This window comes from Euleptes europaea, chromosome 1 (genome assembly GCF_029931775.1).
Source record: "Euleptes europaea isolate rEulEur1 chromosome 1, rEulEur1.hap1, whole genome shotgun sequence".
Lineage (NCBI taxonomy): Eukaryota > Metazoa > Chordata > Lepidosauria > Squamata > Sphaerodactylidae > Euleptes > Euleptes europaea.
In genome coordinates, this window is record NC_079312.1 from 28,971,221 (window position 1) to 28,995,653 (window position 24,433).

The 24,433-nt window shown below is 45.2% G+C and overlaps 1 protein-coding gene across 1 annotated transcript in view; it reads right to left on the reverse strand.

Annotated features, from left to right (window-relative positions):
• Window positions 1–21,207, reverse strand: part of LOC130474749 (kyphoscoliosis peptidase-like) — a 35,603-nt gene extending 14,396 nt beyond the window's left edge. The window contains exons 1-8 of the mRNA XM_056846448.1: window positions 21,117–21,207; window positions 19,232–19,276; window positions 16,300–16,353; window positions 14,980–15,042; window positions 13,613–13,687; window positions 11,730–11,771; window positions 4,073–4,129; window positions 264–320 (exon numbers count right to left, since the gene is read on the reverse strand). Coding sequence (XP_056702426.1) covers window positions 264–320; window positions 4,073–4,129; window positions 11,730–11,771; window positions 13,613–13,687; window positions 14,980–15,042; window positions 16,300–16,353; window positions 19,232–19,276; window positions 21,117–21,207 — 484 coding nt within the window. The remainder of the gene's footprint in view (window positions 1–263; window positions 321–4,072; window positions 4,130–11,729; window positions 11,772–13,612; window positions 13,688–14,979; window positions 15,043–16,299; window positions 16,354–19,231; window positions 19,277–21,116) is intronic.
• Window positions 21,208–24,433: the final 3,226 nt, after the last annotated feature.

Sequence of the window (24,433 nt, forward strand, 5' to 3'; positions counted from 1 at the left end):
TTCAGTGAGACATAAACTGCAGGTTTATTTTGAGGAGGGAAACAGGTACAGCGCAGGGGAAATGTGCTGTAGATGTTGCATCCTCAGCAGATTTTAACAAATGAGAAGGAGCTTATATGGAAACACTAGAAGCAGATTCAGGTCATTAGTTGTGCAAGTAAGTGTTATGATAAAATTTGAGTTCAGTAGCATCTTAAAGACCATCAGAGTTTCCAGGGTGTATGCTTATGTGAGTCAACGCTCACTTAGTCACTGTTACTTACCGTGCAAGTCTTGTTCATCTGGCAAAGATGATCCTTCTTCCTCATAATTTTGAAATCCTACAGAATTTTCATATTGGGAACGGGATGCAAAGACAAGAGAACACAAGGTTGTGGAATCAAAGAGAAAAAGCAAAGGGAAATGGACAGAGAAACAATGTAGACTTTCCTTTCTACAGCATCAGCCAGATCCAAACTGGAGAGTTCTCAGTAGTTATGCAGGGAAACAGTTCAGTGTTTGTTAAATGTGTAATTTATGGTCGTACCATCAGCTTACAACTATCATCTATCACATAATACACATTTTAACAAACAGCAAAAAAATGAGTTGCAAAATAGCACATACACTACAATCAGGGATGCTGCTGAACTGGGACAGTTTTGTAGTTTCCTGTTCTGCATCCAGCTACAAGTGGAATTCCAATCATGCTTCCTAATGGCACCTAATGTAGTGTTATATTACCCCTAAAATCCAGTAATGCCCATCCCCACAGGAAAGTCCCATTCAGCAAATTAAATTGGAACACCCAAGCAACATCATGCTCTTTTTTAGCTCATGGATTTCCTTGGACTTTACCTTTAAACTAGAGCAAACAACAACAAAAAGCCGATTTTAATCTGGTTCAAAGGGGAAACTGCAGGGTGGCAGTGGGTGGATCATCCATCTGGCTGTCCTACCTACAGCCACCACTGGGGGGTGCTGAGCTCTGTATTCCCCTCTCTATTACCTTTCTTGCCTTGAAAACCCTATTGGGTTGCCAGCCATAAGTCAGTTGCGACTTTAGGGTACCTTCCACCATCATTTCATCTTTTAAAACGTCTTTTCCCCTCTCTGCTGAGCTGCACTGTAGCGTCCTAGCATGGCTTGTTCTGGAAAGGGAGGGAGGGAAAGGGCCACAGGGCAAACCACCAAACCCCACCAAAATTGCTAAGGGGCAATGGAGAAAGGGGGGGAATAGAAACAGACAGTGGCACACGAATGGGGGCACCTGGATGCCTTTTCTGCCTCCTCCCATTTCAATCTCTAGTGCTCTCGCACACCTAGGGTTGCCAACCTAGAGGTACTAGCTGGAGATCTCCTGCTATTACAACTGATCTCCAGCCGATAGAGATCAGTTCATCTGGAGACAATGGCCACTTTGCCAATTGGGCTGTACGGCATTGAAGCCCCTCCCCACCCCAAACCCTGCTCTCCTCAGGCTCCGCCCCAACAACCTCCCTCCGGTTGCCAAGAGGGACCTGGCAACCCTATGCACACCTGTCTAGATGCAACCAAAGAAAACACTACAGGGGAAAAAAGAGTGATGAACAGGATTTTGAAAAAGTGAACACTCAGTCATCTAAGTATGTCTGAGGAGATATTTCCATTCCATCCAAATTGCTAGTTTCCCCATGAAAATCGGAACTGGAGAGCATTCTGTCAAGTCCCAATTCTGCATCTGCCTGCTAACCACCTTCAGACGAATCTCTTGATTCTCTGCCTCCCCCTATGACTTCCTTCCTAAGATTATGCTTCCCACACTGCTATTTTCTATATCAGCATTCATCGGCTCACACTACGTACCCTGGTCAGATTCACAAGTAATGACTGGCTGCTGCTCATGATAGTGCGCCCGGCCTGTTTCAAGAACAAAAAAGGCAAAAGGATTTGAAATTACGAGGCAGAATCACCAGGGTTTTCATCAGCCGGAGCTAGGAGGCCTTGACTGAAATGTTACCATCTCCACTTTCCCATGACCTTGAATGAATATGTATGCCTATTTGGCTGATCCTTATAAAAGGTATGTGGGTTGAATTATGGGTTTTGAGATTTTCCTTTTCAACCAGCACGGCTGCCACCTTCTTCCTGTACACCCCTAACACTTATCTGTAAAATTCCCTCGTTTGCAGAGCTGTTGTAAGAGGGAGTATCATAAGGATTGTTAAGTATGCTGCCAATTAAGTAAGAGTACTTTCAGCTCATTCCTAAGCTCGTTCCATATCGGGTCTGCTGTACTATTTTCCGTTGCATTTATTGTATTGGGACCTTATCCCCACCGAGTGCTGTGACAAGTTGGGATATTTCATTGCCTTGGTTGTTGTTGTTCTGTCCCCACCGACTGATGAGACAAGTTGGAAATTTATTTTATTGCCTTTATGACCCATGATTGTTGTTGTTTATTTCTGTTTACAATTATATGTGTACTAAGACTGTGCCTTACAATAACAGTTTCTTATGTAAGCTATGATTGCAATGAAATATTAATTATTTATGCAAACTCCTTTTCTCCTCTTTATTTACCCACGTTATTAACATCACCATTATAATGGAAGCAAATAATTTTTTTTGCTTTTTGAAGGCTGGCTAATCATAGCATAGTGTTTCAGCTCGAACACACATTATTTTTAGAGCCCACGTGCCACCCTTTCTTTCAGTTTCTACTAATTACGGCATAGGTTACTATTTTTATCCAGCAGTCCTAAACTGCAGCAGCTGGAGACGGCATGGCCGTGGCATAGGGTTGCCAACCTCCAGGTACTAGCTGGCGATCTCCTGCTGTTACAACTGATCTCCAGCTGAGAGAGATCAGTTCACCTGGAGAAAATGGCCGCGTTGGCCATTGGACTCTATGGCATTGAAGTCCCTCCCCTCCCCAAACCCCCACCCTCCTCAGGCTCCGCCCCAAAAACCTCCCACTGGTGGCGAAGAGGGACTTGGCAACCCTACCGTGGCGGCACCGCTGCAGCAGGGGAGGAACGGCTATTTTAAAATAAAAATTAGGAAAGGGGGGGGCAATAAAATAAAAATTAGGAAAAGTCCCGTTGAAAACAGCGATGCTGCACTAACAAAAAGTTGGTGCAGCACCACCATTGCTTAAGGGGTGTTCCTGAGCTTAAAGGGATTAGGAAGCTGCCCCCGGAACGCCCCGGGAACCCCTCCTAGGACACTGTTGTGAGGGCTTGCGCCAGGAAGAGAAGCCAAGCTGGCGTCCATGCCAGTTTAGACTGCGCAAGTGGCATGGACAACCTTTTGAAACTTGAATGCTGGAAGCATCTTTGGAACTTGGTAACTATAAACCTGATGCAAGAAACCTTTGCCAATCCTTTTGAACCAAAAAGGCTTTTGAATGTATCAGCTAGTTATGCTAAATAGTTTATTGTTTTCTTGCTTAACACTTCATGACTTTTTCTTTCCTGTAAACCAGCTTGAATCTTATAAATAAATTGTTAGCCTTTACATGGCTTGTGTCTGTGATTTTGGGATTCCAAGCCTAAAGTCTAAGTGCCTTGTGTGAGTGTAAAACCACCTACCAAAAACCTAAGACATTTTGGGAGTGTAATCTTTCCCTGGCATGCCTCTACCTTGCAGGGTAAGCGTTGCACTCAATTTTGGAGTGAGTTGGGAGAGGATTGCCCTTATCTTCCCCCTGGAGCTCAATCTTTTGAAAGGGCTGGTGGCAGCTACTCCTTGGACTTGGGGTGAAAGCCTGGAGTTCAAGGTTTTGTCTTTTAGAAAACTTTTGACCAAACCAAAGCAGCCTCCAACTGGTGGAGACAGGTTGGGGAGCTCTTTGACATGGCCTTTTAAGCCCATTCGACCCCCAACCTCAGGAATGGGCTGTTAAACAAATTGGGTTACGAATCCCACTCAGGGTTCAGCCTGGGGCATGCTACAGAAGTAGGGGTCACACCGCCTTTTAAGCCCATTCGACCCCCAACCTCAGGAATGGGCTGTTAAACAAATTGGGTTACGAATCCCACTCAGGGTTCAGCTTGGGGCATGCTACAGAAGTTTGTGCCAAAGTAAACCCCCTACTGATTATGATATTTACCATGCAAATCTTGGCCCTGAGATAACGATGGTCCTTGGTCCCCTTCATCGTGAAATCCTGTAGAATTGTTATAGTTGACATGAGATCAGCAAAAAGGAGAAAATAAGATGGCGGTCTAACACGAAATGAATGTGATGATAGGCTGGGGTTAGACCAAGCTTCCAAGTACCAATCCTGCCTCACTTCCGAGATCCGATGAGATCAGGCTACACCATGCCACCTTCCCTCCCATTGGACAAATAAGCAATACATAATTACTTAAGGGTGTAAATAGTATGTGGTATAATGGCCACAGCTTGTATTAAAAATTAATAAATGAAAAGTAAAAGAGCTGAAGTTGGTCTGAAAGAGAAATATCTGCTAACTGTCTGAACGCACATCCCACTTTCCCTTGTGATAAACCTGTGCTCTTTCAAACATCTGCCAAACCTCTTCTACCTGAGGGAGCCGTGGGGAAAAGTGTGTGTGCGCGTGCACCACAGGGAGTGAGGACTCTCTCAAATCATTTGACATAATCTGGGTTTGGAGCAGGCAGGTTTGACAACCTGCCTGCTCCAAACCCAGATTATGTCAAATGATTTGAGATTCAAATGATTCGGCTGCACCCGCCATCTCTTGCACGTCTTGCACGTGAAGGGAACTGCTCACCTGCTGCTCCATACCAACCCACAGACGACAGCATTAGCCCTAGCGGCCACCAGATGGCAACACAAAACCCAACCTTCCCCAACCTTAAAGCCAGGAGCGGTCCTGTAACAAGAAGGGAAGTGGAAGGCTTGCTGAGCTCAGCAGCTTGGGAACCAGGAGGGAACCAGCTCTGGGCAACCCCTGTCGCTGCAGCAACTTGTCAGCGTTTGAGTAGGTCAGGTCAAAGTGAAATGTGCCCTCAGCCATGTGGGGTTCTTTTGCTGACATTTCTGTTTCTTATCCGAAGCTGAAGCTGCGGTCTCCAATGGAAGACCACTGTGGCGGCAGCAGAGCTTCTGAATAACTTCAGTTTCTCTGCCACAAAAAGACCCCTCCGAAATGCCTTTTTCCCCCCTGCAAGGGAAACAAGAGTGGTACCCTTATCTTTTCCACAGCATAGTAGAAAGGGGGGGCTTTTGGGAGGGGGGCTCTCAGAGGTAGGGTTGCCAACCTCCAGGTACTAGCTGGAGATCTTCAGCTCTATCAGCTGATCTCCAGCTGATAGAGATCACCTGGAGAAAAATGGCCAATTTGTAGAGTTGTCAGGTCCTTCTTCACCACCAGCAGGAGATTTTGGGGGTGGAGCCTGAGGAGGGCGGGGTTTGGGGAGGGGAGGGACTTCAATGCCATAGAGTCCAATTGCCAAAGCGGCCATTTTCTCCAGGGGAACTGATCTCTATCGGCTGTAATAGCAGGAGATCTCCAGCTACTATCTGAAGGTTGTGCAACCGAAACAAGAGCTAGTGCCCCAAATGTGACTACTGGAATTCTCAAGCACTTATGGCAAAACAGACAAAAATATGCCATCCACCTTTACAAGTGAGCTAAGAGCTTGTTCAGCCAGAACATATGTTCTGTGGATAATGTTATAGTGAACTGCCAATGATGAAAAAGCGTTCATGCGAAATAGGACTTTTACCGGAAACCTATTTTGGAGTTCACCTACACAGCTGCAAGGACTCCTTTACAATTGGAGTTCACCTACACAGCTGCAAGGACTCCTTTACAAGCTGCTTGGAGTTCACCTACACAGCTGCAAGGACTCCTTTACAAGCTGCAAGGACCTTAAACTACATGGGCTGTTGTATTTTCTTCTTTGAAATTATTTGTGTATATCACTATCTGAAGGTTGGCAACCCTACCACTTTGGCAATTGTATTGGGGAGAGATCGGGGACCAGTTCCTGTGAAGGAAACCCCGATACTTAATTTTCTGCTACCAAATCAGAGGGATTGGATCGTTCCTCTTGAACTATGAGAATTGAGATCACACACACGCACAAAAGAGGCAAGACGCATTTGCCTTGAAGTAAAACAATCTTTACTCTAACTCAGGGTAGGGAAAAAGTCACTGGGATACAAAACAAATAATTCTGTCTACATTCTATGTTCCCTATACTTGCCAAAACCTTTGGCAAGGCACTAAGCTTACTTATGAGTAGGCACCCTTAGCAAAAGGAGAGCCTCTCTCCATCCTGCCTGTTGAGCAGTCGAAGCAAAAAGTGTCCAACTACTTTCTCTTCTAACAAAGAAATCGAAAGCAGTTAAACATGCAAAGTAGTTGTATACGTGACCCTCGGGCACGATTGCAATGGCCACCACAAACTGGCCATTTGGTCAGTTACAATATTAACCCCTTAACTGTCTGACATGTAACAAAGCTCGCTCTCTAATACCCAACAATCCCCTTTTCGAGGTTTCGTTACATTCAGACATATAAACACAATGCATCACGTAAGTATTCAAAGTGTTGTCTGAGCAGTGGCTTCATCAGGATATCGGCCACCATCTCTTTACTTTCACAGTACTTCACTACTACGAGACCTCTTTCTTGTTTGTCCTTTACTGAGTCCATTTTGAGTCGAAGCAGTCTCTTCCCTTTCTTAGAGTTCTCGCCATTCAGTAGTGCTATACATGCTAGATTGTCCTCAAACATTGTAGCAGGTGTCAGTTCATCTAATCCAAAGTCGTGTAGCAGTTCAATTATCTCTTCCAGCTCTGTACATGCGCACTTGGCTGCTATGCATTCTGCTTCAGTTGAAGATGTTGACACAACTTGCTGTTTCTGGCTGGTCCAGGAGATCAGGTTTTCTCCAAAGTAGAACAGATATCCACTTGTAGATTTGCTGTCTGTTCTAGTACCACCTAGACTAGCATCCATGTATCCTATCAGTTTCAGCTCAGTATTTGGAGTTATCTTCAACTTCAAATCAATAGTTTTCTTTAAGTATTGTGTGAGATGTTTAATTGCGTTCCAATCATGTTCTGCAGGTGTGCTGGTCCTTCTACTTAGGATTCCAACTGCTGCACTTATATCCGGTCTACTAACGTTGCTCAAGTATAGAAGTTTTCCAATAGCTTCTCTGTATTTGTGATTGTTAGGCAATAGTTCACCTCCGTCTAGATCCATATATGAAGGGTCAAGTGGAGTGTTCTTTGTCTTGCACTCCTTCATATTCATGAATTGTAGAAATTCCAGTATTTTGCTCCTTTGATTGATTGAAAATCCATTGTCTTGGTTTCTTTCAATCTCCATTCCAAGATAGTTCTTTACTTCTCCAAGTAGTTTCACTTCTACTGATTCATTCAGTTTGTTTGCAATTTCTTTTGCAGCTTCTTCAGTGTCAGAACATATGAGAAGATCGTCTACAAAAGTTAAAATGAAGTCCCATCCATCATTCTTCTTCCTTCTGAATAAACATTTTTCTATATTTCCTTGTTCAAAGCCTTGAGCTTTCAACAATGAGGTAAGTTTGTGGTTCCATGCTCTTGCTGACTGTTTGAGCCCATACAAAGACTTTTCAAGTTTACAAACTTGATTTTTAGCATCACAGTCCTTTAATCCTGGTGGAAGTTCCATGTATATTTCTTCTGATAAGTCTCCATTCAGGAAAGCTGTTTTGACGTCGAGTTGCAGTACCACTTTATTCCTGGAGGCGGCTATACTCAGCAAAGTCCTTATAGCCGTGTGACTAATCACAGGTGCGTAGGTTTCTGTGTAGTCAGTTCCATACTTCTGGGTAAATCCTTTTGCAACTAGTCTTGCTTTGTATTTGTCAACAGTTCCATCAGAATTTTTCTTAACCTTAAACACCCATTTACACCCCACAGTCTTCTTGTTTGGTGGGAATTTGGTTAGTTTCCAGGTATTATTTTTCTGCAGTGAGTCTAATTCTTCTTGAATTGCCTTCAGCCATCTTGACCGCTCCCCATCGGGCAACTTTTGCAGTTCGTCCCAACTTGAGGGTTCCACGTGGCTGTCAATTCTAGTGAAAAAACTCAGTTTCTCTGCTGGTATTCCTTTTGTAGTCCTTGAAGCACTGTCTATGAAATGCAGAACATATTTTGCCCCTCCTGCTGAAGGCTTGAGTGGGCCAATCAAGTCTGAGTGTACTTCTTCCAAAATCTCTGCCTTAACACTGCTTGGCCTTTGCACGTGCTTAGGCGCTGTTCCCTTTCCTCTGAGGCACACTTCACAACATTCTTTGTCCTTAAAGCATTCCTTAACTGGCATTCCACAATCAATCAGTAATTGCTTCACAGACTTAAAGTTTGTATGAGCTAGTTTCACGTGCCATTGGTACAAACAGTCCTTGTGATTACATTCTGCAGCCTTCTGCTCTGTTAATCCTTTATTAAAAGCAACTAGGCACTTTGATTCTTCCTCAACATTATCCTCATTTCCATCAAAATCACTTTCATCAGAATCAACATTGCTCTCAAAATCACTACAAGCATATTCCCCAATTGACCTGCAACATTCTCCAGGCAATAGTGCGAGCCTACTGATAACACTGGGTATTCTCTCCCTTCAGAATCAAATAAGCGACATTTGTCCTTTTTTATAGACACTTCAAAATCAGCATCCACTAGTTTGTTCACGGACAGTAAATTCTCGTCTGAATTAGGCATTAGAAACACGTTTTGCAAGGTTAAATGCATTACATTTCCACAATAGCTTTGAATTGCAATAGAAACTTCACCTTTCTGAGTGCATAGAAACTTTTCTCCACAAGCCATAACTAATGTTTCATCACAAGGCTCTAGAAAGTCAAAAGCTGATCTCAAGCCAGACACATGTACATCTGCACCACTGTCCAGAACAAATGTATTTACATGCTTTAAATAATCTTCGGTTGAAACTTTATTCGAGACTAGGTAAGCCTTTGGGTGATTTTGCCATCTGGGCTTCCCTTGGCTTGTGCTTGGGCTCCCTCTTATGGATGATTGGGGCTGTTGCCTCCCATTTGGTTCCCTTTGTCTGAATTTGGCGGGCTGTTCTTCCCGGCGAGAGGGGGGGGGAATTTCTCCCTTTGTAACACGTTTCTCACATTGAAACGACCGGTGACCATGCTTTCCACATGAGAAGCATCTGATTGTGGATTTGTCATTTACACGCAGTACAGACACTCCATGAGATAATTCCCTCTCTTGGCTCCTGTCTGCTTCAAACTGTTTAAGCGCAGTCACCAGTTTAGTAAGGGTTAAGTCCTCTCTCCCCAAAAGATTTCTCTTCTCTGCGTTATATTTAGAATGCAAACTTCCCAGAAATAGTATGAGAAACTCCTCTTCACCGATTTCCCCTCCTACAGCCTTCAATTCTGATTCCATATCTTTCATTTTCTTAAGGTGTTGCAAGAGGGTCATATCTCCAGACATTCTATTTGCATACAGTCTAGTTTTTAAAATCATTTTCTGGGTCTTGGACACAGTTCCAAATTTCTCATTGAGTGCATCCAGCATTTTCTTGGCTGTATCATTATTTAAAATTATTGCCGTTTCTTCTGGATTAATTGCATTGGCAATCAAATTCATTGCCTGGGCATCTGCAATTTTAAACTTCTTAAGGGCTTCTCTATCTGTGTCAGCTGGTGGGTCTTCATTCAAAATGTGATTCACCCCAATTGCTGTTAAAGCATTTTCCACCATTCTCTTCCATACGGGGAAGGAGGCTTGGGTGATATGTGGGACAGAAACGGATTGGGCCCCTTTTGAATTCATACTTTCCTTATCGTTGCTCATTCCAGCGGCTCAGGGCTGCTTCTCTCCCTCTCACAGGATCCAGGCGTGGGGTTGAGTTTCCTGCCGTCCGTCGCAGACCAAGCTGCAGGCTCCGTCACAGGAAAATTCCCTCTAGGCGTTTGTAAATCCTTTCGTCTCCAGTGAAGATCCCAAAAGCAAAAAAAGAGTGCGGTGTGATCCTATCTCGATAGCCAAAATAAAAACCAACCGTACTATGCTACCACTTATTGGGGAGAGATCGGGGACCAGTTCCTGTGAAGGAAACCCCGATACTTAATTTTCTGCTACCAAATCAGAGGGATTGGATCGTTCCTCTTGAACTATGAGAATTGAGATCACACACACGCACAAAAGAGGCAAGACGCATTTGCCTTGAAGTAAAACAATCTTTACTCTAACTCAGGGTAGGGAAAAAGTCACTGGGATACAAAACAAATAATTCTGTCTACATTCTATGTTCCCTATACTTGCCAAAACCTTTGGCAAGGCACTAAGCTTACTTATGAGTAGGCACCCTTAGCAAAAGGAGAGCCTCTCTCCATCCTGCCTGTTGAGCAGTCGAAGCAAAAAGTGTCCAACTACTTTCTCTTCTAACAAAGAAATTGAAAGCAGTTAAACATGCAAAGTAGTTGTATAGTGACCCTCGGGCACGATTGCAATGGCCACCACAAACTGGCCATTTGGTCAGTTACAATATTAACCCCTTAACTGTCTGACATGTAACAAAGCTCGCTCTCTAATACCCAACAAATTGGACTCCATGGCATTGAAGTCCTCCCCTCCCCAAACCCCGCCCTCCTTAGGCTCCGCCCCAAAAACCTCCAGGTATTTCCCGACCCGCAGATGGCAAACCTACTCAGAGGAGACCGTACATCCCATTCAAATTGCAGCCTTGATGGCTACTTTAAATACTGATGCAGAGACAGCAGAGAAACAACAGATAAAAATAAGCGTTAGAGTATTTTTAAGGGTAAAAGCAGTGTGAGAGCCAGCATTGGGTAGTAGTTGGAGTGTGTGAACCTCAAACTAGGGAGTCTTGAGTTCGATTCCCCTTTCAGCCATAGGTGACCTTGGGAATAATCATTCTCAGTTTCTTGAAGGAAGGACAGGATATTAAAAACTGATTGATACTGATAGGTTATTGTTGTTGGGGGTTTTTTTGTTTTTTTTTTGTTTTGTTATCCAAATGGAGTCATGACCTGGATGGCCCAGGCTAGCCCAATCTTGTTAGATCTTGGAAGCTAAGCAAGGGTGACCCTTGTTAGTATCAGAATAGAAGAAGGCTGGGGTGGGGTCGCAACGCAGATGCAGGCAGTGGCAACCATCTCTGAATGTCTCTTGCCTTGAAAACCCTACGGGGTCGCCATATGTCAGCTGCAACTTGACAGCGCTTTTCCACCAGCACAAACCAAATGGAACACGGGAAAGGTAGTACAGAAATGGGTAAAAATAAATAAACAGTTTCGGTCTTAGTTACTGTGCTAGTGTGGTGTAGTGGTTAAGAGCGGTGGTTTGGAGCGGTGACTCTGATCTGGAGAACTGGGTTCGATTCCCCACTCCTCCACATGATCAGGGGACGCTAATCTGGTGAACGGGGTTGGTTTCCCCACTCCTCCACATGAAGCCAGCTGGGTGATCTTGGGCTAGTCACAGTTCTCTTAAGAGCTCTCTTTCAGCACCACCTACCTCACAGGGTGTCTGTTGAGGGAGGGGAAGGGAAGGTGATTGTAAGCCGGTTTGATTCACCCTTAAGAGGTAGAGAAAGTCGGCATATAAAAACCAACTCTTCTTCTTCTAGTGAAACCTGGCTTCTCAACTGAAATATTTCAAAGAAATAAAACTGCTCGCTGGCTTTCAGTCATGACTTGATCTGGACTTTCCTGCGTGGCAAACCCCTAAGGTAGCTCTCCTGTACCTACATCAAATGGCATGTGGAGCGGAGGCCTTACCTTCGTTATCTTGCCCTCTCAGGTGGGGAAATACCTGGGTTCCTGCAACAGCCCCAGAAAAGAAAAAGTAATTAGAGAAGATTTATCTGAAGAATCTGCATGCATCTCTCAGCTCAAAGATACAAACAGGAATGATACAGGATTCCAATAAAACAAAACAGGAGTCACACATGAAGCCGCCTTATTCTGAATCAGACCCTTGGTCCATCAAAGTCAGTATTATCTACTCAGACAGGCAGCGGCTCTCCAGGATCTCAGGCAGAGGTCTTTCACATCACCTACTCGCCTAGTCCCTTTAACTGGAGATGCCGGGGATTGAACCTGGGACCTTCTGCATACCAAGCAGATGCTCTACCACTGAGCCACAGCCCCTCCTTTAAAGACTAACACAACTGGATGTGTATCCAGGAGAATGTTGGACTAGGATCTTGGAGACCCAGGTTCCAGTCCCTACTCTGTCATAATTAGGGTTGCCAACCTCCAGGTGAATAGAAAATCATCCAGGTGAATAGAAAATCATAGGGCAGCATTGGCCCTAAATATACAATGATAAATAAGTATCAAACACAAGGATAAATAATACGGCTTCATATTGAACAATACAATATTGACTGCTTTGACAGCCTCTTTCATGAACGCCATTGAACTGATTATCTAAATTGCTTTATTATAATGAATTACTAGTTAGTTCTTGTACATTTATGTATTGTACACCGTTGTTTATTACAACTTCATATGTTGTTTATTGATTACATAGGAAGCATTACATCATAGCCTTCAGTGTTGCTTATATTGTATGTTTAGGGCCAACGCTGCTGTGATAGGGTTGCCAACCTCCAGTTGGTGGCTGGAGATCTCCTGCTATTACAACTGATCTCCAGGCGACAGAGATCAGCTCCCCTGGAGAAAATGGCCGCTTTGGCAATTGGACTGTATGGCATTGAAGCCCCTCCTCTCTCCAAACCCGCCTTCCTCAGGCTCTGCCCCCAAACTCTACAGGTATTTCCCAACCCGGAGCTGGCAACCCTATGCTGTGATTTTCTGTTCACCATATGGTACAGCACGGGTATATATTTTGTTTGTAACCTCCATGTGGTGGCTGGAGATCTCCTGCTATTAGAACTGATCTCCAGGTGAAAGATATCAGTACACCTGGACAATATGGCTGCTTTGGAAGGTGGACTCTGTGGCATTATACCCCATTGAAATCCCTCCCCTCTCCAAACCCTGCCATCCTCAGGTTCCACCCACAAAATCTCCAGGTATTTCCCAACCCGGAGCTAGCAACCCTAGCCATGATGCATGCTGGCTGACCTTGAGTCAGCATGGTAGTATGGATAAAATGGAGGACAGGAAAACAATGTCGTAAGCTGCTTTGGGTTCCCAGTGGGGAGAAAAGCAGGGTATAAATATCCAAATAGATTTGTTGAAAGCAATGCAGCATAGCTGGAATGGATCTGCACAGGAATGTACCTCAAGAGCAAGGCTACACATCTAATGAAGTTTGCAGTTCAGGCTATATCAGGTAGCATGTCTGTATAATTGGAAGACTGGACAGAGAATCAAGAGAGAGGGGGGAAGAAGGAAACATTTTCTTTGCCCATGAGAGCCTCTTTTTCTTTCTCTCTCTCTCTTCCTTTTCAGGAAGTGTCTGGCCAGGCCGGCTGAAAGTACAGCTGCTTCTCAAGAAGGGAGTCAATGAACTGTTGAAATACGGATCTATATGGACTCCAGGCAGACATGCAGAATCATGGAGATGAAAAAATACTGCTCTTGTGAACTACACCCAACACATATACAATACCAACACAGTGACTCCACTTCTATTAATATAAGGGGAAAGCGCTGGCCTAAAGATTAAAAACAACAACAACCGAACCCACCTTTGTTGAAGAAATGTTCTTTTCCTGTCTGGGATGTGGTTTGTCTAGGGTGTATTTCTACAGTGATGTGATTTCCTGAAAAGGACAAAGCCAACAAAATGAATAAATAATAAGTAGAACTGATAGAGAAAATAAACTATCAAAATAGTATAAATGTGAGTCACATATCTTTCATGCAGCATGTCATTTGACCCTTCCTTATAAGGTAAAAGTCCTTTGTGCAAGCACCAGGTCATTCCTGACGTCACATCCCAACATTTACTAGGCAGACTATGTTTATGGGGTGGTTTGCCAGTGCCTTCCCCAGGCTTCTACACTTTACCCCCAGCAAGCTGGGTACTCATTTTACCGACCTCGGAAGGATGGAAGGCTGAGTCAACCTTGAGCCGGCTACCTGACACTGACTTCCATTGGGATCGAACTCAGGTTATGAGCAGAGCAGAGCTTGGACTGCAGGACTGCAGCTTACCATTCTGCACCACGGGGCTCCTGACCCTTCCTTTGGTAAAAAACCAAAGTGAAGGGAAAAGCAGCTGAATGTGTAGTGCCCTAATTAACTTAGTTTATAGAGAAAACATATATGCTGTCACATATATGCATATTCACATAGCATAACACACACACACATATATAATATTCTTATGTACAAGTCTAGAATCACTTTGCATTATGGGTAACATGTACTTTGGTCAAGAGACATTCATTGCTGAGGAGCCTGGGTCAGAGTGACCTGCAACTGTTTGCAGGCAGCTGACTAGATGAGATCATTCCCTCTTAGTACAGGCAGGTTCCTTAATTAAGCCTGGAGCTTTGATTTAAGACAAGAAGTGTCATCTTGGAATGTAAGGTTGTGCTTCCTCATTAACCATTAGGGAACGCCTTGAAGAGCATTTTCTATTGGATATGCAAATAATTGCTTATACGTCCAAAAGGTTTATTGGACAGTTCAGTCTGACGTGTGTATTATGCTTTTGTAACCACCCATCATCAAAGTCTATATCCATGCTTACAATCCTTTGATGTGCGTGGAAATTGCTCTGCGCTTTAGGCAGTTTTCACCAGCATCTTGTATATTGGCCAATAAAACAACCTGCTTTGAATCTTCAGCTTCCAACTGTTTTATTGTGATTGAATATTAATACAATAAGGCAGGAAGACACTACAAATGCAAAATGGCACTGAAGAAAGAGCAGTGGGAGGAAATAGGCTAAAAAGATCACATGAACACATGAAGCTGCCTTATACTGAACCAAATCCTCGGTCCATCAAAGTCAGTATCGTCTACTCAGACCGGCAGCGGTGGCAAACGTTCTGTATAGCCCTAATTCTATATTTTAGCTTATTACATTATGACTGGTACTACGTACCGTGGTCAGGTTCAGAAGCCACGGCTGACGGCTGCCCATAATAGCGTGTTTCACTTGTCACAACTGTTTCAAGAAAGAAAAGAGCATTTCAGAAAATCAAAAGCAAAGAGAATTTAAAACCACGCAGACCCAAAAGGAACATCAAACCTTCCACCAGAGGTAGAATAAGAGCTAATTCATGTAACAAAGTCCACATGTTCCCCATACGTCATTTTGTACAGATGCATTCTGGGAATTTCCTGCCGGGAACTTGATTCCCAGGCATACACAGGCATGATTCTGATTAGGACCATGGAGTGTGAGAAGAAGGGGCTTCACCCTGCGCACATTGAGGAAGCCAATTGTACTGAAGGTTACATGTAAATTTCCCCAACGAGGCATATAGCAGCTCTCCAGAAACATTTCAGGCAAGAAAAACAGCATGGGTGGAAGGATGAGATCTCGTCGCTTCACATGCCACAGTCCTGATTTAAACTTAGTTCCCAGTGCAGAATTCCAGGCACATGTCTGACCCAAAGACTTTAGGGTGGCCACATAGCCAACGCATGAAATTTGTAACATGTCTCTCAGCCAAAAAACATCCTTGTCCTTTGAAACCAGTGTTGCCCAGGGGCTAGAGAATCAGGTTTGGAAAACCAGGGATGAAAACTTACTACCACATGGCCTCAATGTGTGGCGGATGCTTTCTTGGCCTCTTCTTAATTTTATTTAACTTTAATTTTTTTTATTTTTTGCTGTCAAGTCACAACTGACTTATGGTGACCCCACAGGGCTTTCAAGGTCAGAGACATTCAGAGGTGGTTTTCCATTGCCTGCCTCTGTGTCATGCCCCTGGAATTCCTTGGTGGTCTCCCATCCAAATATTAACCAGGGCCAACCCTGCTTAGCTTCCAAGATTTGACAAGATCAGGCTAGCCTGGGCTATCCATGTCACAAGGCTTTTCTAAGGGGAAGCATCGTAATGACTGGAAAGCACATGGTAGATTCCATGGCAAGTAATAGCTGATTTGCAGACAAACTGATTTCAGATTGTAGTTGTCCACTAAAGGATTCAACTCAGGGCATGTAGCAACGTATTTTTAAAGGCCTTTCCCACTCTACTTCTACCACCTTTAACAATGGACCTTTAAGAAGATCCTGCTGTAGAAGAGGGGAGACACTACATTCTATTAAGAAAGAATCTGGGCCATTAAATATACATAACCGTAACAAGGAAGTGTTATCTCATAGTGAATAAATGGTGAAAACTGCACAGACCCCTGCACTCAGGTGGCTGCGTTGAGTTTGAACATTTTACAGTCCAGGAAACAAATCACTCACCTGTGGATCGGGGCTGTCTGACGGTTGCTTGCGCCTTCCCTTCTTCAGCTTGAGCTGTTGGAAACATGGGCTACCATTAGTGGGTTCCTGTCCGAAGCATGGGGCCGAATCCACTTAATGATTTCTAATAACTCCATCTAAATTAGCTGAGAACATCTCAGGAACCTCAGAGGCAAAATCCTTGGACTGCCTGAATTGTCTGTCCACATTACTTTGGAGGCCTGTGAGGAGTACATGAGTTTTTATGATCCTTATTTGTGCATATGAAGATCCCAGCCTGGTCAATGAGTGGATCAGCCAACATTACAGCTGGTTTTAGGTGCCTGTCATTTTCCTCTTTAGGTCTTCCTGTGCATTTTGTTTCCTGTCTGTTGATGACAGCCCAAGCACCTACTCTTGAGGTCGCATTTTGATTGTGATGTCATACTTTCTGTTTTCTTCACACACTTTAGGCCAGGGGTCGGCAAACTCATTAGTCACAAGAGCCAAATATCAACAGTACAGCGATTGAGATTTCTTTTGAGAGCCAAATTTCTTAAACTTAAACTATATAGGTAGGTACACTGTTTATTAACTTAATAAACTTTAATTAAAGTTTTAAGTCTTAATTAAACTATAGGTACACTGAATAAAACTTGATATCATACTTAATAGTGATCTTATTTATTGATAAAAATTTAATTGTAAGTCGCTGCCATTTCCCCCTCCCCGTCCGGAGTCCTCGTCTGGAGGCCTGGTCTACCGCCATAAAAGCCTATTGGTAGACCTGGCCTCCGGCTGAGTCCCATTGGGAGGCCAGGTCTACCCATTGGCTTTCTTGGCAGTAGACCTGGCCTCCGGAGGCCCTTAGAAGCCAATTGGTAGACCTGACCTCTGAAGGGGGGCTTTTTCCCCTCCTCGGAGTCCAGGTCTACCGCCAAGAAAGCCAGTGGGTAGACATGGCCTCCCAATGGGACTCAGCCGGAGGCCAGGTCTACCAAAGGAAGCCTGCCTTGCCCAACAGGCGGGGGGGGCAGGAACCGCTGAGCTGCCCGCCCAGCAATCACGCAGCTAGAGGGGAGGGGAGGGGAGGCTTTAGCCTCCCAACCATTGAGGGCAAGGGAAAGGGGGACCCGGACATTCTCCACGGTAGCGGGGGGGGAGAGACAGCGCGCCTGCTCGCCCGCTCTCTCTCTCAGGCGCGCCAGCTCCGCAGTCCAGCTGCCAGAGTGAGCGGGCGCAAGAGTAGGGGCTCCGAACCAAGTTCGGAGAGCCGCACTCAACGGGCCAAAGAGCCGCATGCGGCTCTGGAGCCGCAGTTTTGAGACCCCTGCTTTAGGCAATAAAAAGAGTTCAAACACAGTTAGTGTCAGTCTTCCAAGGCTGAATCATTAGGGTTGCCAGTTCCGGGTTGGGAAATACCTGGAGATTTGGGGGGCGGAGCCTGAGGAGGGCGGGGTTTGGAGAGGGGAGGGACTTCAATGCCATACAGTCCAATTGCCAAAGCGGCCATTTTCTCCAGGGGAACTGATCTCTGTCGGCTGGAGATCAGTTGTAATAGCAGGAGATCTCCAGCCACCACCTGGAGGTTGGCAACCTAATGAATCATACAACAACACACATGCACACCCTTGAGTTTTACAGCAAATTCTTAATGCAGGAGCACAAAACAGAGACCCAATAAGTCTACCATGCTTATGAATAGAGTTGCCAACTGCCAGGTAGTAGCAGGAGACCTCCTGCTAATTCAACTGATCTCCAGCCAATAGAGATCAGATCACCTGGAGAAAAATGGCTGCTTTGGCAATTGAACTCTATGGCATTGAAGTCCCCTCCCCAAACCCCGCCCTCCTCAGGCTCCGCCCCCAAAATCTCCCACCGGTAGCGAAGAGGGACCTGGCAACCCTACTTATGAAGAATGACTGGATGCATAGTTTTTGGTAACACACTCAAAAGAGCACTCCTCTTGTAGCTGTCAGGTTGGGGAGATTGCCTCAGTTTGAAAAGATGCCTCATGGACGGACTGAGCTCTCAGGAAAAAAATGCTCAGCTGTCACTCCAAATGCCACACTCAACAGGAACATTTCCACCGTCTCAGTCCTGCCACTAATACAAACTGGCTTGCTGTGCATCTTTCCCTTTTTTATACCAAAATGTCAAGCTCAGAAGCATGCAAGCCTTGCTCAACAACCAGAAGCAGCAAACAGAATTAAAGCGGGGGAAAGCAATTCCTCTTTTACATTTCTGCCAACCATCTGATTCCTGGCAGGAAGGGGGAAAGACCAGGTGTGAGAGCCAATGTGGCACAATGGCTAAAGTGCCAAACAAAGGCCCGAGATGCCCCAGCCATGAAGCTTCATGAGTGACCTTGGTCCAGTCATTCTCCGGCAGCCTAACCTACCTCATGGGGAGAGCCAGCATGGTGTAGTGGAGGTTAAGAGTGGTGGACTCTAATCTGGTGAACTGGGTTGGTTTCCCCACTCCTCCACATGCAGCCTGCTGGGTGACCTTGGGCCAGTCACAGTTCTCTCTAAACTCTCTCAGCCTCACCTACCTCACAAGGCATCTGTCGTGGGGAAAGGAAGGGAAGAAGATTGTAAACTGGTTTGATTCTCCTTAAAAGGTAGAGAAAATCAGCATGTAAAAATCAACTCTTCTTCTTGTTGGGAAGGTAAAATAGAGGAGGAATGAACCATGTGTTCATGTGGGGAGGAGGTATGGCTCAGTGGTAGAGCATTGGCTTGGCATGCCGAAGGTGCCAGGTTCAATCCCCAGCATCTCCAGTTAAAGAGACGAGGCGTCTGAGTAGACAAATACTGACTTTGATGGACCAAGGGTCTGATTCAGTAGAAGGCAGCTTCATGTGTTCACATGTTGGTGAAGACTACCCTGAGCTCCCTGGGGGAATGATCAACATGTAGTTTTAATAAATATAAATGTAATTTTCACTTACCAAGAGTATCAGGCTTCCCTTTGCTCTCGTCGCTGTCTACAAAGCCTACAAAAATATCGTTGTTGTTGTTGATAATGATAATAGTAGTAGTAGTAGTAGTAGTAGTAATACAAATGTAGCCCACCTTTCTCACTGAGACTCAAGGTGGGTTACAACATATGGAAACAAATTCAATAAGACAGCAGTTGCCAATTTTATTCATTTGCAGGATGGCTCCTTCAGAAGGCTTTGCTCAGATGACGAAAGCCATCACTGCGGAGCAAGGCAGGAGAGGTGGTCCCACAGCTATGTGGATCTAAGGTCATTAAGGGCTTTGTGGCTGATGACCAGAACCTTGAATTGAAGCCAGTAACTGGGTGGGAGTGGGAGTGATGGCGATTTCGATAGCTGCCAGGCTGTGGTATTCTGTACCAACTGGAGCTTCCAAATTGTCTTTAATGGCAGACCAATGTAGAGTGTATTATAGTCCTCTAGCCTTGAGGTAACCATCTCATGGACATGGCCAGATTAGCCAAATCAAAGTAGGCAGCCATCTTCCAAGCTAAGTGAAGCTAAAAGGATGTCTATTTTGCAGCTCTATTAGCTCGTTTCTCCAGCATCAAAGCTGAATCCCAGGGTTACAAGGGTCCCAACACCACTCTGGCGACTGGTGGGAGGGGGGAAATCGCCATTGCGCAATGGCATGGCATCACTTCCAGGGTAAATCCAGAAGTGATGCCAATCCACTCCAGGAATCACTGGAAACTCTATGGTTTTATACCTCCATGTCCCTACCCCCATCCCTGGGCTCCCACCTGCTGCTAGCAGCTGGCTGGCAACTCTACTAGATCTAGTGTAACCACTAGGCTCTTAACCAAGTCAGTGCATTTCAGTTGAACCCTATCAAAAGAGGGAAGCATAGGGTTGCCACCTGTGGCTTGAGAAATTCCTGGAGATTTGGAAGAGATGCCCAGGGAGGGCAAAGTTTGAGGAGTGGAGAGGACTTAGCAGGGATGTCATGCCATAGAATCCACCCTCTGAAGCTGCCACTACCTTCATGGGCACTGATCCCTGTATTCTGGAGATCAGTGGTAATTCTAGGAGAACTCCAGGCCCCATACACTAGACATTTTTACTGTACAGCTATATAAGTTTTATACCAGTGTCACAGTCATGGCATCCCACAAAGAATCCTAGGAGCTGTAGTTTTGTGAGGGGATGAGAACTCTGTTAGAGATTCCTAGCCCTTGTCATAGAACTATAGTTCCCAAGGTTCCCTAGGCAGGGAGACTATGAAGCTACATTTAAATTTGTGATGAAGATAATCTGCAGGCTTGTCATTGGGTAGTGTGCATCACAGAGATATGCACCAACCATCTACTACACGTAGGGTGGCCAGGTCCCTCTTCGCCACTGGCGAGAGGTTTTTTGGGCGGAGCCTGAGGAGGATGGGGTTTGGGGAGGGGAGGGACTTCAATGCCACAGAGTCTAATTGCTAAAGTGGCCCTTTTCTCCAGGTGAACCGATCTCTATCGTCTGGAGATCAGTTGTAATAGCAGGAGATCTCCAGTTAGTACCTGGAGGTTGACAACCCTAACTACATGGACTCAGGATAGGGTTGTCAGGTCCCTCTTCGCCATCGGTGGGAGATTTTGGGAGTGGAGCCTGAAAAGGGCGGGGTTTGGGGAGGGGAGGGACTTCAATGCCATAGAGTACAATGGCCAAAGCGGCCATTTTCTCCAGGGGAACTGATCTCTCTCGGCAGGAGATCGGTTGTAATAGCAGGAGATCTTCTGCTATTACCTGGAGGTTGGCAACCCTAACTCAGGAGCTTGCACTGAAGCATGTGTTATATTAGCAGGATATGTACCTCTCCATAATCGAGTGCATTGTTACTCTTACTCACATAGGTAGCAGAGATAGAAAGGCAGCAGCGGGAAGCACACTATTGCCAGCAGTATTTGCTGAACGGTAGTCAGACCATCGTGAAAGGCCATTCTGCCCGTGGATGTTTTGCTGAAAGGGACAGAAATAACTCAGTTGGCCGTTTGCATCTTAGAACTGTGGACATGTAACAAGTGCTGCGATGTAGATGGATGGTTCAGAAAACAGTGAGCAATAGGCTCAAGACAGACAAAAGGAAATATTTCTTTACTCAATGAATTATTAAATTGTGACAAAGTGTAGAATCCACTGCCAGCACAGTGCCAGGTGCCCCCCTCGATGCCAGCGGGAGCTTCGTGGGTGCAGGGTGGGGGGGTGACGTCCAGCGTGTGCGGTGCAATGACATCACTTCCAGGTTTACCCCAGAAGCACCAGCATCACGTGGGATGCTCTAGCACATTCCTCCGAAAACTCTGTGGAAACCATAGAGTTTGGGGGGGTGCTAGAGTGTCCCCGTTGTGATGCTGGCGATTCTGGAGTAAACCCGGAAGTGATGTTATCGTGCTGCCCATGCACGGGACACCTCCTCCCCCCAGCTGGCCTGTTTTTGCCTGCCAGCCAGCTGAGCAACATTGGGCAGCCCCATTAATTGGTGGGCAATTGCCCATCATTACTGGGCAGTTGGCAACCCTTGGCTGTAGCGATGGCCATGAGTTGATTCATATGGAGGACAGGTCCATCAGTGGATGCGAGCCATGATGTCACTCAAAAAATATCCTCCAGCAAAATAACAAGAGCACACCCACCACAGCTGATTTTAGTGGTGAGATGCAGAACTCACGACTGTCCTCTGAAAATGAGGACTTGTGCCCACCCTACAGATCTTTAGCCTAATCTGCAAAAGAAACCTTGCCCTTCAGTCCCGTTTACAAGGCATGGCTTCATGCTATGTGCTACTTATCACTCACCAAAATGCTCATTTATAAAGAAACAAACAGGAGAGACTGGCTCTGCTCTCACCGTTCAGGAAAGACCAATGAAGAGGTATCCTGAATGAGTTCCCGCTCCCCAAAAATGCACCTTGGACAAGTTTCTGCCCGCTACCTCTCCTGGGCTTCTGTCCTTCAAAGCTGACGCTTCACGAGCCCCAGACACTTCTTTCATAGCAAATGCCGCTTTTCAAATAAGTTGCTGTCTCATTACCTTTTTGCAGGGCTCTGAGCAGGGGTTGACTGATCCCCTCGCAGGGGGAAAAAGGGGTGCAGAAAATAATCTTCCTTTCTTCAGGCTCTGCGGAACGGGTAAGTATTACATTTCCTTGTGGCAGAAATTTTAATCTTTACATGTGTGTAGACTGACCTTTGTCTCTGTAACATTGCATATGCAAGCAATAAGATTATTTATGGAGGCTGAAGGGAGAAAAGATTTGATACCTCCCAGGTATATGAGCAAGGCGTAACTGACTGGAAATATGTCATATTTTGTGACTTTGGTCAGGGACCTAAGAAAATAATACTAGTGTTTCTCGGTGCCTGGAGATAGTTTGCAATCTCTTTTGTGATCTGAACTTAAAACGGAGAAAACAGATGGGAGAGAAGAAGAAGAGTTGGTTTTTATACCCCGATTTTCTCTACCTTTCAAGGAAACTCAAACTTTGTGCCGTAGGTGGGGCTGAGAGAGTTCAGAGAGAACTGTGACTAGCCCAAGGTCACCCCGCAGATTTCATATGGAGGAGTGGGGAAACCAACCCTGTTCACCAGATTAGAGTCTGCTGCTCATGTAGAAGATTGGGGAATCAAACACAGTTCTCCAGATTAGAGTCTACCACTCTTAACCACTACACTGCGCTTGCTTTACCTAACCAGATTTTGGGAAATGTGTGATTGTCCACTTTTTAAAAATTGATCTGCAGTCCTGCATGGCCCCAACTGAGATCAGGGCTGCATGGGTGGGTGTGGAGGATTGATCCTTCCACTTGACACAGTATACCCAATCAAAACTACCCTCCCTGAACTGCTATTAAATAAAAAAATGTTCTTTTATTAGTGGAACATCAGGCCTCAAGTAGGGTTGCCAACAACCTGGAGGGGGAAAAATGTCCTGACCCTTTAATAGAGGACTGATGTATGAAAATAGGTGGCTGAAACTGTTCATGGCATGGAGATAAATAATATCACCTGGTAAACAACATTAAACCTCTATTAAGAGGGTAGAAATTTTCTGACTTTAAGGGTGCTGAAGTGACCACTAGATCTTGGGGCGGGGGGCGGGAGGCACTGCCAAAGCAGATATTAAGTGGTTTGGCATCCACCGTTATGATGTGTCTCCTTAAAGACCTGTCTATATTCAAAAGTTATATTCGGATTTTGCAACGAGTTTCTTAAAAAAACAAAACACATGTTGTGGGCTGTAGTTTGATGAGACTGCTGAGAACTTTTTGTTGGTTGTCCTCAGCCTTCCCCACATGAACACATAAAGCTGCCTTCTACTGAATCAGGCCCTGGGTCCATCAAAGTCAGTATTGTCTATTCATACCAGCAGTGGCTCTCCAGGGTCTCAGGCAGAGGTCTTTCACATCACCTACATAACTGGAGATGCCAGGGATTGAACCTGGGACCTTCTGCATGCCAAGCAGATGCTCTACCACTGAGCCACAGCCCCTCTCACAGAATTACAGTTCCCAGACTTTTTAGAGGGAGAGAGAATGACAACTAACCCAAGGGCCAAATTAGTGGCCACAGGATTGTGGATGCCCCATTCTAAACCTGAACACACTTCAACAAACACGGAAACAATAAGGTCAGACTGGGAGCTTGAACAAGCAGTATGAATAAAAATTATACTGGCAGTCCCAAACTTTGGGCAAAAAAAGAAGAAAGTCTTTTAGCCACTTTTCCTCACGGTCATCAAGAAGCCACACTCTCTCAGGATTGAAGGCTCACTCCAGAAGACGGCCACTCCTCTGCCAACTACCTCTCCCCTTCTCCAGTCTTTTCCCCTCAGGAACATCTTTAGAAATTCTCCACACCGTCAGGAGGAAAACACCTCATCTGCCTCTCTGGCTGCTTCTTCCTCTTGAAGTTTACCCTTTCCTTCTTTCGCCCTGTTTCCAGGTGACCACTCTCACCTAACCCCTCTGTAGGAAGCACCTTTCTCTAGAGGGAATTGTTTCCAATCTACGGCCAACAATGCAGGAGAAAACATGTAACACTTTTTAATAATAAATACATATTATTTAGGAGAGGGGCTGTGGCTCAGTGGTAGAGCATCTGCTTGGCATGCAGAAGGTCCCGGGTTCAATCCCCAGCATCTCCAGTTAAAGGGACTAGGCAAGGAGGT